The 15,563-nt window shown below is 39.2% G+C and overlaps 1 protein-coding gene across 3 annotated transcripts in view; it reads right to left on the bottom strand.

Moving 5' to 3' along the window:
* Nucleotides 1–312: 312 nt before the first annotated feature.
* Nucleotides 313–15,563, bottom strand: part of specc1 (sperm antigen with calponin homology and coiled-coil domains 1) — a 91,142-nt gene continuing 75,891 nt past the window's right edge. For all 3 annotated transcript variants that reach the window (XM_023342326.1, XM_023342327.1, XM_023342329.1), the window contains 3 exons: nucleotides 11,916–12,032; nucleotides 6,690–6,749; nucleotides 313–1,296 (listed from right to left, as the gene is read on the bottom strand). In XM_023342326.1, coding sequence (XP_023198094.1) covers nucleotides 1,207–1,296; nucleotides 6,690–6,749; nucleotides 11,916–12,032 — 267 coding nt within the window. In that variant the 3' untranslated portion in view covers nucleotides 313–1,206. The remainder of the gene's footprint in view (nucleotides 1,297–6,689; nucleotides 6,750–11,915; nucleotides 12,033–15,563) is intronic.

Raw genomic sequence — 15,563 nt, 5'->3', positions numbered from 1 at the left:
CGGTACATTTGCAATCCTTGAAGACGATGTTTTCACATGGATCAAACCTGCAGCCACAGAAATGTGTTACAGTAACAACAGTAGGTGTACTGTAAAAAAAGCTGGCAGCCCTGCTGAGTGTTCCCACTGACTTCAATGTTTTTCCAGTCCTGGCACTGGGCTTCAACGGGCCCAGTGGGAAAACAATTTATCACCCATGAAGCAACACAGCAGTATGATTAAGGCACAAACACAGAGGCTGGACTGTTTACCCACAACCAGCCGACGTGTCGAAACATGACAAGTGAGAGCAGACACACTGACGAGTGAAAATAAATTCAAGATAATCCTTTATTAAAATTACCATGGAGACATATCCATCACCAGAGAACATCTTCTGTTTCTCCCCATCGTGTCACTTGTCAATAAGCAGCTTTTGTAAACAAATAAATACAACTTTATTTTTAAAAAAAAGAAAGAAAGGAAAACAGGCGTCTGCAAAGTGAAGCGTGTCAAAAGCTGGAGTGTCCTGTTACATGTAAAACATCGTCCATATTTCAACGTGGCATGCAGCCTAATACAGATGCTTCACTTTTTTTCTTTTTTTTTTTGATGGGAAACGTGGAAAACCTGTGCAGTGCGACGGCAGCGGTTAGTTAATCCTTAACGCCAGGTACTAATCTAATCATAGAGGTGAATGTGTTGCCATTATCATATCGCTGCAGACGCCTGCAGCGGCTCCTCGGTGTGATGGATGGTCCCGCCGGAGTTGTGTGAGTCTGTCGGGAGCATTTGATTTGTAAACAGTGGTTTTAATGCTGCCTTTTAGAAACGTGTCGGCAGCATGGAGAGGATGATGGAAGATATCAACAACAGTTTGGTTTTTTTTAAACTGTAAAATAGAAAAAAAATCTCAGCTGTGCTGTAAAACTGCTACAAGATGTCAGAGTGACTCTGGATCAGTATTAGTTCATCTGTGAATGTAATGCTCAGTCCACACTTCTTGTGAGAAATCTATTTTGGCGACTGCAGCGCCTCTCCTTTTTTTGGTCGCACTTCTGACTGTAGAGGTGAGTTCAGAAACTTCTTGGGCAGCTGATGAGTGACGGACAGGAGCGCCGGTCAGCCGGCGGCCTTCAGCCGGTCTGGAAGGAGAGCGTCCCACATGGAGACGGGACAGAAGAGTCGCCCCGTCCGACTGATCATCCTGTCTGCCTCCCTGATGCATCAGGTCTCAAAGTATTTGTAGATCTGGGAGACGTACTGCATGACGCTCTGCCAGTCGGGCCTGTCGGTCTTCATCAACTCCTCAATGTCCTGTTTGGAACGGAAACACAGCGGAAGTGACTTGGGATTAAGATGATGTTGATGGTAAAGGGAATACGACGGCGTATTAGGGCCTCACTGAGAACATTAAGAAATTAATTACGAAGTCACATTACGAGAATAAAGTAATAAAATTCTGACTTTATTCTCGTAATGTGGCAATACTACTACTTTCTTCTCATTGTGATTTTATTCATGTGTAATTTTGATTTTATTCTCATGACTTTTTCTTGTAATTTTATTTATAAATTATCTTTCTTAATATTGCCATAACACGCCATCACATGGCAAAACCTGGTTTGGAAAGTGAAGGAAATGTCTACATTTAAAAACACTTCTTTAGGACACTAGTCACATAAAGAAGTGTGATTTATATCAATAGGCAGCAAATCGTAACTGCATTTAGTCATATTTTCAAAAATATTTGTATTTATTGATGCTTTCATTGAATGAACAGTGAAAAAACAAATATTAAAGCTGATATTCTTGACAGTATGGACAGTTTTGGGGGTTTCAAACATTAATTAGAATTTCTAATGACAACGATAAATAAAAATTAAATTTATTACGATAAATGATAAACGATATGATGAATGTCCATCTCTACTATGATGGACATTCATAATAGCAGATGAATATCCATCATTCATCTAGTATTGGGCAGATTGGGAAGACAAGTCCCCCAATCCATCCACCCATCTTTTTATTCTCATTTATTCCCCATCAGTAAAGGCAAACAAAAATGAAAAAATAAACATGATCAGTAATAAACAATCTTAATTGTTTAATCATAACCTAAGTGGTTATGATTCTGGCTGGAAGATAAGTTCTCACTGGGTCATCAGTATGGAATTAGTTCCAAAGAAAATTTTAAAACCACTGTGAGAGTTTGAAAGCCGACGAGGAGAACTTATGCAGTTTTCAAACATTTATTTGTTTTTCATACCGATTATTTGATTAGTTACTGCATGCAATCATTGCTGAACATTTCTCAAGAATGTTAAAGAGGATGTTGGACTCAGGAGCACCGTGGCTCGTTTTCCCTGATGTATTCAACACAAGTAAAACTGAACACAAACAGACGCATTTCGATTTTTAAAATCTCTGGTAGATCCGCTTAAATGAAGTGAGCAGGTTTGTTGTTCTCTTCCACTCCTCTAAAATATTTGATGTGTTGTCATGAAACAGTTCACTGAATGGAGCACAAGGAGAAAAATATTTTTAGACTCTTTCTATTTTTACATTTCTTATGTTCCATACCTGGGAAAACAAAACCCACCACTTCCAAGAGGCCATTTATCACTAAAAACCAACTGGGAGTTTTCCAACGATGCCTTAATAAATCCGTTGAATGAGCAGAGTATGCAGTGGAAACCCAGTGGCCTTATATCCTAATAGCATCTCAACAGTTTAAAATGGTGATGGCAGCATCATGCTGAGGGAATTGTTCAGGACAGACGGAAAGAAAGAGCGAGAATAACATTTCTAGATGCTTTTTGTATTCCTGGAATGGAGAATAAATCGTGACAGAAAGGAGACTCTGGTGACTCAACGCTACATATCCAAGTTTAATAAGCTGTGACAGCTGGTGAAGGGATTACAGCACAACAAAAGTAATGAACTGAACACACACGCAGGCAACGGCTTTTGGGAAATGATGCAGAAAACCGTAAATTAGTCCAACAAAGTTTGGATTTGGACGCAGCAGGACATCTCTGCAGGGACCCGAAAATGATGGAGTCCAAACAGGCTGAACTTCAACATGTCTACCGAGAAATTCAAAGAACCCATCCCAGAAAACGCTCGTAAAGGTCGCAGGATTGTTTCCCAGAATTCCTCTGACTCAAAAAATTGATTTGTTAAATGTTTCATCTTTTTTATGCTGACATGGCATGAATCTGAAAAAAACAATTCTCTGCTGACTCTGGTTTCCGTAACTGTTTCCGTGAGATCACCGCCCAAAAGAATTATGAGAAATTAATTTCTGGGATGTGTTCAAAGTAAGAAAGCAGGGAAATGTGGTCCAAAGTTCACCAGCAGAGAGAAAGAGAGTCAGGATGGGAGGGAGACAGAGGGTCTATGTTGTGGACATGGGAACAATTCAGTCAAATCCAACCACAAACGCTTAATAGAGAATTATAAGAAACCAAAGTGTGACCTTTGATATAAATGCAGTAATTAGGGTTAGTCAAACTTCCAGATTTGGAGTTTTAAAAGCCATATCAGGACAAAAGATTTCTGCTGGGAGTTTTAGGGTAGACGTCTGATTCTAATCTCTACATCCTTACTATTATCATTTTTATTTTTAAAATTTCTTGCAGGTACTATTTTGGTCAGTTAATGAAGCAGACAAACATGTTACAAACACAGAATTTCCACAAACAAAGCAATTATAGTACTTTAAATTTAGACTTTTTTTCTAATAATGATTGTCCTGGACTGGAATGTTAAAACTTTAATGAGTCTCTACTTTACGCTCAGTAATGTGTGTGTGTGTGTGTGTGTGTGTGTCGTTAATGCAGGGATGAAAAAACATGCAAAGTAGAGTGCTTGCAAAAAAAGGCTGTGGGAGTGTGATGGAGTTTTATTTCACATACATTAGAATGACGGATGGTGTGTTGCTCATTTCAGAGGACAGGAAACAGTCATATCCAACCCCAGCTCTCAGACTGTCTATGCCTGCTTATGTAGGCGAGCTCTGAAAGAGCAGAAAATATTCACTTGTACATACAAGTGCAAAATTATGTTCAAATTGTGTTTTTATTCCAGGTGGCATTTCACTAACTTGGCTATCGAGTTGATTTCTTCCACTAAAGCTTGTTATTATGGAGCTGAAACCGGGAAACTATTGAACACATCACCAATTTTCTCTGCAAAATTTCTGAAGGTGAAAGGTCATCAAATTCTCATCAATCCAATTCAAACGTACAAAGAACCCAAACCACTGATATCCACAAACTAAGTTATGTGTAATAACTTGGAATGACCACGCAAGACTCCACTGTTGAAGAAAAATCACGTTTAGGAGGAAATTTGCTAGGAAACATTTAGACGATGTAGTCTAAACTATAAAAAATTAACTCTTTAGAGGCCTTAAAACACACCTTGTTTGGCTGTCAAAGGAACTGTATAGCACCGCAAAAAACCAGCCTACCAACAGTGAAGTTTGGAGGTGTGGACAATTCGGTTCTGGTAGACGATAAAGGATGAACAGACAAATCTGCTGCCGCCATGACAATGAAGATTAAACACGTTGAATGTTTTAGCAAGGCAGCGATTCCAAACCAATAAAACTCTGAAATGGTTTCACAGAAGAAAAAAAATAAAGCTGGTGCTACGATCCAGCCAATCACTTGATCTGAATTCTAGAACATAGAACTAAAGGTCAGAGTTCATAGCAGGAACCCACAGAACTTTGAGAATTTGAAGAAATATTGTATAAAAAAATGGGCTAATATCTCACCAACAAAGCTTTCTTTTATTTTATTTTTTTTAAATATTACTATTAATATTTTTAAAAAAAGTAGTAAGTAACTTTGACATCTTTGGACAGCGTCCGGTGAAAATGGAATGCCAATTACAAATTTAGAAATACATTTATTCAGAAGATTGGGGATGTGTTGCCTACCTCTTTGGCCTGATTTGTGCCAAAATCTGAAACCACATTAATGAAACATAACCTGATGCTCCAAAGTCCAGAACAGTTGTGGGGTTTCCGTGGATTTTGAACAGCAGGACCTTCCAAGCCGAACATCAGCGCCGCATGTTCTCAGTTACAGATGATTAATGAGTTCTGCTTCGGGTTGTTTAAACACGAATGCTAATCTTTAGATGCCACCACAAATTCTCTGTCAGATTCTGGTTCCAGAACTTTTATGTTATTTCCAGTCAGAAGAGGGATATTGGCAAAATGAAAGGATTACTTTAGACTCAAATCTATCAGAGGTAATAAATTTGGACACAGCTGTAGGTGACGACATTATGAGTATGGGCTGGCCCCCGACACGTCCAGATCTGGCCCACATCAAAAGTGAAACAAGAACTATCAATTATCTTGTGATTGGCAGCTCATTCCAATACACACGTTAACAGTTTAGTGTAGTCATTTACTGCTGATAAGAGTCCTGCCTGATCCAATCACAAGAGGAAAGTAGGAAGCTGTAAACGTGATCAATGAAGCAATCAAATCCATCTTCTCAAGTGCAGCACTGATTGTTTAAGATCTTGAACGAGAGATTATTAATCCACATTCATTAAGTAAAGCTAGCAAAAAAAACCTTAACATTTAACATTGTTGATAAGGTAAAAGCCCACAATTTCCATTTCCAATTCTAAGCCTTAATGACGCTTAGAAAACCAAATCAAATTGAAAACTTTTCATTTCCTCCTGACAGAATGAAGCCCTGCTTGGTACCAAACAGTGTTTGTTGAAAGAAATCTGTAAGAATTACAATTCATTCACAAATTTCACACCTGTCTTTTTTTTTTTTTTTTAAAGTGCGGCACCAAAGTCACACATTTTTGTTCCTCGTAACTCAAGGAGTCATATTGACTCAGATGACATCTGAAGGCGATTGAGTGATGCTTGAATAAGTTTGGACTGTCAATAATGCAAATGTAATTTCAGAAGTTCATCACTGGATCTGAGAACAAAGTGGATGTTTGGCCATAACCCAATGTTCACTCAATGTCTTTTCAATAATTACTCCCTGAAGAGGAAAGACCAGCAGTAAATGTAAACATAATTCTAAATAATTCTCAGTTTTCAAATAAGAGTTAAAAACTGGAATTAGCACATTTCGCTACCTGTTTACAGCAAGATGTTTTTATTCTGCGCTCTTTTTATGAGTTATGAAAAGCATCTATCTCATAACTGAGTCGATTAAAAGTACGTTAAGCATAAAAGGAATAATGGCCCAAGAAGAATCTGAAACTTTTATGTCCACATTGTGATACTGAGTAACAGTTTACTTAAACAAACAGGTTTTCAGTTTTACAGTAACATCCATGACTGAGCCGTGTTCTGCAGAAATGTTGCTTCAAGCTCACTGTGGAGTAAACTTGAACTTGACTTTGTTTACTCTAAACACACGAGGAGCTCTCTTCAAGTGTAAACAGTGTAGCGTAGCTGACTATTACTCATGCATTTACAAATTGCAAGACTTTTTCAATGAGTTATTTGTCTTGTTGCAACCGAGGCAACGCAACAGAAATATGGATTTAAGATCGGCAGTAAGTAATGGAAAATCTTCACAAACTTGGGGAAAAACGTCCTTTGGGTAAATTAAAGTTGTGCAGCTTATTGCTATAAAATCTAAAAAAAAGTGTAGTATTTCCAATTTGTAAAGAATCTAAGAGAGTGTGTGTGCTGCAGCTCTGCTCACCAGAGATGTTTTGATGCCAATGCTCTCGGCGGCCTGGAAGGCTAGAGTCAGATTCCGGACCTGAACCAAAAGAAACAAACCATGGGGTTTTCAGAAGACATGAAAATCAGACACGGAGGTTCGCTCAGCAACAATAATAAGCTCACAGACACACCAATAAACAATACAATCTGCCATCAGACGGGCTTAAAACCAGCATAAGCCTCTGCTTGTTTATGTGACCATCTTGGTGCGTTACATTTTCCTGCGTGTTTCTGACATAAGTAATAAAACGAATGTGCAAATGTCATCATTTACTTGATCTTATATAAATGAGGTTAGTAAAGGCTTAAGTTTCAGATCCAGAATCCCCTAAAAGCCCTAAATGTATGAAATATAAACATGTAAAATCCACCTTTCCATTGCTTTTCAATGCAGGAAATTGATTTTAAAATACACGTCACCTTCAGCCCTGGGAAAAAGTGACCTCTAAAAAGAAGCAACATAAATGGACGATGATGTGTAGCATGTAACTGCAAAGTTTGAGACAAAATGTTTTTTATAGACAAAACTTTCCTAAAGTGCTGCTACGCAAGAAAAGTGGGTTAGATTCGCAAAAGTGGAGGCAAAGAGCAGTTTCAGTTTCGACTGAAACGTTTTTCACCCGGGATAATGAAACATTTTGAAATGAAATCAATGCTAATGGTCAACAACACAGTTTATGACGTGGCAGCGACAGATAACTCAAACAGTGAGTTAGCGGTCAGATCACAAAGAAGGTGTTGTTTGTGAACATAAAGTGTTTTAGCTAAGAAAACACCTTGTTTCACCATGTTTTATAAATCATAAGCTGAAGCAAAGAAACAAACATTTTCTTCGTCAGTGTTTGGATCAAATGTGTAGGTTGTGGTATTTTCACTTCCCTTCAACAGATTTGTAGCAATAACTCAAAGCAACTTTTTATGGGAAAATAAAATGTTTTTCTGACCGATTAAGATTTATTTTCTGATAGGAGTAGAAAAACAGAAAGAAAAAAACAAAGCGACAATTATGGAAAAAGATTTCAAACATGACAGAAAGGACATACTGAAAATCATCTATAGACTTCTCAATAAAAAAATATCTTTATTGACAGCACACCAATCACATCCGTTCTTAAAACTACTCACAATTACATTTTTACTGCTTCTGGTCAGATGAAATAAGCTGATAAGATCAAAAGATTACTTTAAACTTAAATTCATCAAACGTATAAATACTTTTGCCTTTATTGCAGCTGTCAGTGGACATTTAGAGTTTGAGATGTGTAACTGTGTCCTTGGAATGACCTTAAGGTAGCTGCATTACAATTAAGCAGTAAAAACTCAAAAATAAAACACAGAATTATTCTGTGGTAAAAAGAGTGAGACTTTGAGGTGCTTCTTTACTGCTACTACGCTTTACACAATAAGAGTGTCGCTAGTATAAAAAAACGCTATTTCGGTGACAGTTATTATGAGAATATGCTAATCGGAAATGAAAAAATGTCAGAAAAGTTGGTGAAATGTTAAGTTTTTGTAAGTTACTTTTTTATTATTCATCACTGTGATGAAATAAATGCAGATCTGGCTTGTTAAAGAACACTTAAATCTCCATGTAGGTTCCCTGTCTGTTAGGTCTCCAAGCTTATGATCTCAGACAACTTTCCTCAGGGCTTCCTACATGTATAATTAGAGAAAAAATATATAAATAGTCATATAATGCAAAAAAACAACAAAGTTTTAAGTGAGTACTGTTATGGTTCCTTCACCATCTCCTTGATTTTCCAGTTATGTCACCCAGGTGCAAATCCCAGAATTTTCTTTTACCTAAAATCTAAGCAGACCTACCGTGTTATCTTCCTAAAAGCATCTATGACAAAAGGTGAAGGAGGCCAGTAATGGGATTATTGGGAGGACGGATTACACCGGGAGCAGGCTGTGTGTTTGGGCCTCAGGGAAAGTCACTCAGAAGGAGTTATTAAAGGCAACACACGTCTATTGAATTATTCAGAGAGATGGGCCGTACAGCGTCTCCGTCATCAGCTCCATGTTGCACATTCACACCGACACGGCCGTACGCACCCACCTTCACACAACTAATTTATCAGGTAGAACATGTCAGGTCTGGTCGAAGGCGTTCATCTATTGCCGCGATGTGAGAGCAAAGTGACAGAGCCGCCAGGGAGGCAGCATATTATCTGCAGCGTCACTGTATACCAGCTGCTTGTCTGCATTACAGAGCTGTCGGCATCACTGCATCGCTTAAAGCATCACTACACAAACATTCATAATTCATCGTCATGCTTTCTTTGAACGCAGCACAGCCAATATAAAAAACCTATGAAATGGATGCAACTCCATTAGACAAGTTTGTGACGACATCAAACGCAAATCAAAAACTTTATTTCACTCTTGGCTCATAATGTGATGTGCATAAGCAGACGATTTTCACTTTAGTCACGCTCACGCGTACGATGGAATATTAGGGATAGAAAAGATACAAATAAAAATCAAAACAAAGTATGAGAATAAAGTCATATTATTGTGAGAATAAAGTCAATGTTTGGAGAATAATGTCAGTGTTAAAAAGTTAAAGTCATAATACTGTGAGAATAAAACAATTATAATATGAAAATGAAAACATATTTAATACAGTCATAATGCTATGACTTTATTTTTGTGTTATTTTAACTTTATTCTCATACAAGTTTATCCTCATACTTTTATTTTCTCCCACTGCTCCATGATATTCCACATGTCACTCCATGAATATTGTTTCCAGGCAATTAATTTCTTGCAAGCCAAAGAGGCCCAACATGCACTTTTTTCTTTTTGCACATTTTCCCAGATGCAAAATTATCCAGTAAAAAACAGGGTGGAGAAAGGAAGTGCAAAACAAAAGAAGCAGATTAGATCATTAAAAATGCTAACTTTTTTTTATGGAATCTGAGGATGCTCTAAAAAGGAAATGACTTTCTAAATGAAGCATGTAGTCAGAAAGTGTGTGGTGCAACGTTCAGCACATATTAGACGCTCTGGTGTCCTGATGCAAACTGACGAGGAGCTGCTCACGCTGCAGAAGCTGCTGTGACTCACGGATGTATCTCAGCATTCTTAGTTGGAGGCGCGAGTGATTTGTGTGGACAGAGGGTCTACACGTGCAAAATGCTATACTTGTCAACCTGTGCAACACATGCCTCAATTAAAAATAATGCTGCAGAGCGCATCATAACAACAAACTCCTTTGACCGACATGTTTTCCAATTCTCTAATTCGTGAAAGTTCACTGTCTGGGTTGTAATTCAAACTGTAAAACCGCATCTTGTCCGACAGCCCGATGGGGACAGGATGAGGTGAAGACGGGGCTGGATGCATTCAGCGCGCCTTTCAATGAAGGCATTGATTTCCAATCACTTATGTTTGATGAGCCGAGTCCCTGATTACATGCTGATGAAACACTGACCCACTTATTGAGGAGGTCAGAGCGGCCATGAAAGCCTGATTCCAATAAAACCTTAGATGCTGCTTAAAATGAAAGAAAAAGGACAAAGTGCACAGATTCTGTAACGGTTTGAGCTCTAAGTACTTAATGTAGTGCTGTGCTAAAATATTTTTTATTGTTCCTTTCCACGTTCCAACCACACACAGTCTATTTTATTTGGATTTATTTGGTATCCATTTAGACTGAACATATTGCTTAGCTAATGTTCCCATGGTAACTCCAGAGGAGCTGCAGACATCAGCAGCTAATGTCGTTTTTGACACGGCAGCCATTAATAATGAAACCCTCAAACATGGTCTTTATCAGAGTGCTGTAAAAATAAAACCAAAATAAGTTTGCAGTTCGCCACAGGCCAGGTCTTTAGACACAGCAAACATGCGGAAGAAGTTGCTCTGATCGAATCAGAGCGAAACTGAATTTCCTGGCCTACGTGCGAACCACTACGTGGTGCAAATCACTGCCACTGCAGCCAAAGGTGGTTCTACAAATTACAGACTCATAAGGGCTGAATGTAAAGGGGTCACAACACTTTACAGATTTCTATTTTTTGATTTCCACTTCATAACTATGTACAACTGTATGTTGATCACACACATAAAACCCAGAAAAGTGTTAAAGTTTGTGGTTGTAAAATGGTGAAAATTGAAAACCTCCTATAAATGGTAAACATTCCCATTGTGTAATTAGGATGTTGAATCAAGATATTCTCTTAACTATGCAGTAGGCAACTTCAATAAAAATATATTTTTTTACACATTTGTTAATAGCATCACCATATTAAGACAGAAAAATAATCTGTGAAAAAATTGAGCTCTTCCTCATGCTATCTGCAGAAATACACTTCTAGTCTTAGCACGGTCAATCACCCTCATGTACGGACTGCTCACACCCCATTCTTACTGTCTGCTAGGCTACAGTGGAGCTTACTGTGAATGTTCAGCCTTGTTAGCATGAATAAACAGTTTTCCTGTAATGGTAAGAAAACTCTCAATCTTCAGCAACATGTACACAAACATGATTGACAGCGCTAAGACCCTCCTCCTGGCTCTTATTGGTTGTGTCTGACCAGGGGAGATGTGTTTCTTTATAAAGGTGTAGTTTCTTTGATTCAAGACAAAAAAACCCACCTGCTTAGAGTTACTTTTGAAACATTATAAATTGTTATAAAACATTTTGATGTATAACTTGACTGTGTGTTCTTTGACTTTGTATTTTGTGTGTGTTTTTAATGATGTAAAGCATTTTGAACTGCCATGTTGCTGAAATATAAACTTGATTGATTGATTCTGCAGATGGCAGTAGGACCACAAGAAGATGGCAGAGGGGCTCAGTTTTTTTCACAGACCATCAGTCTCACATTATACAGTCAGAACATAGTGAGTTTTGACAAATATGTAAAAAACTTTTAAATAAAATAAAAAAGCTACATAGTGGAGCTTTATTTTAAAATATGTGCAGACGGCAGGCTTACCCCTCTACTGTGTAACTGATTCTGAAATGAGGAGGCCAACCTGCTGTTGCCTTTAAACTTGAATGTTTCCCCATACAGAGTTTCAGCTGTTCAGTCAGTGGCTTCCTTTTTTTTATTATTGTTTTTTTATTTCTCTGTTCTCTAAATAGTGTTACTTTTGACCCGTCTGACCCGCAGGCGGGGAAGCGTTCCTTTATTTTTTGGAAGCAGGGGGTATTTTTCACAGTGTGGGCTCCTGTACAGGCTTCCTGTACCTTATCTTGACTGATGAGCTCCTGGTAAGGGATGTGAGCAGGCAGGTACGTGTGCAGCAGGGCACAGAAAGCCAGGCCATCGCTCCAGCTGCTGCTGAAGTTGGTCACATCGATATTCTGTTGACAGAGAAAAGTATTTATTTATTATTCATCATTAATTACCAGCAGGAGAAGAGGAGAAAGCCACAAGATCACAGGATGAAGTCACAGACAGTAATTATGGTGACCTTAAAGCATCCATAACTTGAGCGAGCAATATGAACAACCCATTAAGTCAAAGAACCACGGAAAACAACATGACAATTATTATCTAATGCTATTATGTCTCACTCTGGGTTTTCCAGACTCCATTTAAGGCTGCTAGTGTTTCCATCAGCGGCGGGTAAGAGGATCTTCGTAGATTTGCAGTCGATGAGGTCTCTGATCTGCCCTCTGGGCGAGGAACGTGCACAGCGGCACGTCCAGCTCCTTCTGTTTTTGTTTGTGGGATTCGCACAGAAATGTCACCTCGCAAACGACGCATTCAGTGTATTCTGGGCCTGAAAAGTCTTGAGTTTGAAGGAAAGACTTCCTGCGGGCCATTGTTTGGAGGTTGCACACTCCCCGTTGGATAGATAAGTTATTTACGGGGTCTTCCTGTTTCATCCCTCTCATGAGCTTTTGGGAACCAGCCTCGCAGCTGAGGAGGTTCTCCTCCTTACATTCCAGAAACCACTTCGTCGCCAAATATAACATCTGGGGTTTATGATGTCCTCATGTCACACTTGGCATAAAAAAACCCTACAAGTGCAGAAATGTCAAATTTGTAGGAGAAAAGTCAGAAAAAAAGTGTTGCACATGCAAGAAACAAGCAAACAAACAAAAACAAATCTCAATTCTACTGAATCTGCTGTGAATATGTGCGGCCCAACCCGACCTGGGCGCCAAGATTTGTTTCCCCCAGAAGAAACAAGAACCTTGTTTTCGCAATTCAAAAAAAGAACAAAACAATAAGGTTGGACTTGCTGTACCAGAAGATATGCTTTTGCAGCACAATAAATATCTCAGAGTCCATCTGTTGCCTCTTGCACACAGAGAATTAACTCCAGAGAGATGCTAACAACGTGCCGCGCTGCCTCGTGTTTGTTTACCGTTGCTCCCGGCCAGTGGTCTTCAACCCTGGCCCTGCGGACAGGAGCGCTGCGGATTTTCATTCTGCAAATCTAATCAGTGACTGATCCATATATGCGACGCCAGGTGAATGCAATTAACTGCCTGACAGGATAGAAAAACGGCATAACCCTGAGACCTGAGGACAAAAATGTTAAATCACCCGGCCACCGCAATAACGAATATCCCTTGAGCTCTGAAGAATTGTACACAAACGGGGGCATTTCTGGCCGCCTTCATTTGTCTGGATGCCTGTTAGCGTAGTCATTAAACCAGACGCACTCTCAAGGTGAGGAGGAAAATTTTGTGAAAGGAAGTGAAACATATAATAGTACTGATGATGTGATTACCGCAGGTCGCTGATGTGTAAATATATCTTTGGCTAAATTTAGAAAATGAGCAAAGCACCTTTCACAGATAAGAAACAATAATGTTCACAAAGATGGAGAATGAAAGTAAAAAAATGACTTAATAAAGATATTAAAAATTCTAGGTAATTAAAAACTAGCCTTAGTACACTTTTGTACTTTTTAAAAATTCCTATTGCTTTTAAAAGCCGCCCACGCGCCTAAAAAACATCCAGCTGTTTTTTTTTTGGTATTACGTTAATATTTTTTGGTGTCTGGAAAACAAGCCGTTTCAAAAACCTCCTGACTGCTAAGTCCTACTGTGCCGTTACCTAGCAACCCAAGCGGAGCACCAGAATGTTTGGTCAGCTGGTTTGCTGCATTCTTGTTGGTTGTGCAGGAGGAACTGCTAATGCTTTTCAGAGATATACGGTTTCATAATTGCACATGTTTGCAGCCATTTTCACATGAGAGTGTAAATGTCGAGTCAGGGGGCGTGGCCAGTAGCAAATTATTTGGATTGAAAGTAACAAGAGGCCCTTAAACATCTCATTCTGAAAGGAGTTTAAACCAGGCAGAACTGACCAGACTAAAGTCTGATCATCTAAGAACGATTATGTTTTATTTAGGCCACAGACCCATTCTAACATGTTCAAGGAAACATAAAAACAGAGGGTTAAGTTGAGCTCTGTGGCTTTAACAATTCAATGACACTTAAAGGAGCTTTACCATGCAGAGCCCAGGAGATTTAATTTGGGATTTTAATATGAGCTCTGAAAAGAAGAAGAACGAGTGCAAAGACATGAAAACAGGAGCGATGTTAGCTCTTCTGTTAGGAGCTTCTGCTGCAGTGTTTGGACCAGCTGAGCGGGTCAGTAACTTTTCTTGTTGATGCATCTCAAAAGCCGTTTACAGTAGTCTAGACAACAGGAAAAAAAAAGCATAAATAAGTATTTGTCTCAAGTTTCTGCTTTGATACCAGCCTTCTTAGTTTAACATTTTCAGTTCCTATAAATGGAAGTACTGGTTTTTGACACTGAAATCTTTTAAAGCGCATGCGTCAAACCTAAGGCACAGGGGCCAAATCGTGCCCGCCGTGGCTTTTCATGTGGTCCTCTAGACTCCAGATGCATAAATGGAACCTACAAGATAACAGTTGTTTGTTTATATTTTATTCATCTAATCAAAGCAGCTTTTATCTGTTGCAAAATTACACCAATCAATCCCTCAAGTTTTTTGTGATTCTGCAATCGCTGAGATTTACGCAAAGTCAACAGATCCCTCCACTTTTTTATGCTATTGCAAAACTGAGTTTATTGCAAATTTTCCTCAAAAATTGTCAAAAATGTTGGCTTTAAGTGCCAGCTGTTAATATTTCTTATTTCTTCTAAGTAAAGCTGCCTCAGCCTTACTTCATGTCAAGCTGTAATTTGTGATCGATACAGAGTGTAACAAAAAGTCATTATTATTGTTGTACATAAGCTCAAATATTGCAAAATTTCTTGCAAATATTTCTAAAATAGCAACACAAATCAGAGACTTCCCACAAAATCCTGGAGGGTCTGATCAGTTTGAAAACATGTTCAATGTTATCCGGTGCATCTATTAATCCAAGCTCGCAGTTCAAATAACAGCATTAATCTCAGTATGTGGGTGTTACCATGGTGACATCAGCATCACCACATTATGGACTGTCCTTTTGCTTCTATAACATACAGTATGTGTTGGAAATGTGCTCACTGAGTTCAGGTCCTCAGCTGAAGGACAGACCTGGGCAGTGATGTCACATTCCTCTCCCTGTCACAGCTGGTTCAGCAGCACTGAGCGTGGGTGAAGCATGCGTAAACTCACGCACACACACACACGCACGCACGCACGCACGCACGCACGCACGCACGCACGCACGCACGCACGCACGCACGCACACACACACACACACACACACACACACACACACACACACACACACCCACACACACACACACACACACACACACAAACATCACACTGGGGGAGACAGCAGGGGGTTAGTCACACTCCAAGCCCAAAGCGGACAGAAATAGTCTCCGGATCGGGGGGCTTCTGAGGACAATTTGTGTGAGACAGCCTTTCCAGGTGTCAGCGGGTCTGGCGAGAGCCAATCGTAATCGTA

Source organism: Xiphophorus maculatus, chromosome 11, assembly GCF_002775205.1.
Source record: "Xiphophorus maculatus strain JP 163 A chromosome 11, X_maculatus-5.0-male, whole genome shotgun sequence".
Lineage (NCBI taxonomy): Eukaryota > Metazoa > Chordata > Actinopteri > Cyprinodontiformes > Poeciliidae > Xiphophorus > Xiphophorus maculatus.
This window is presented reverse-complemented; position numbering and strand designations above follow the sequence as displayed.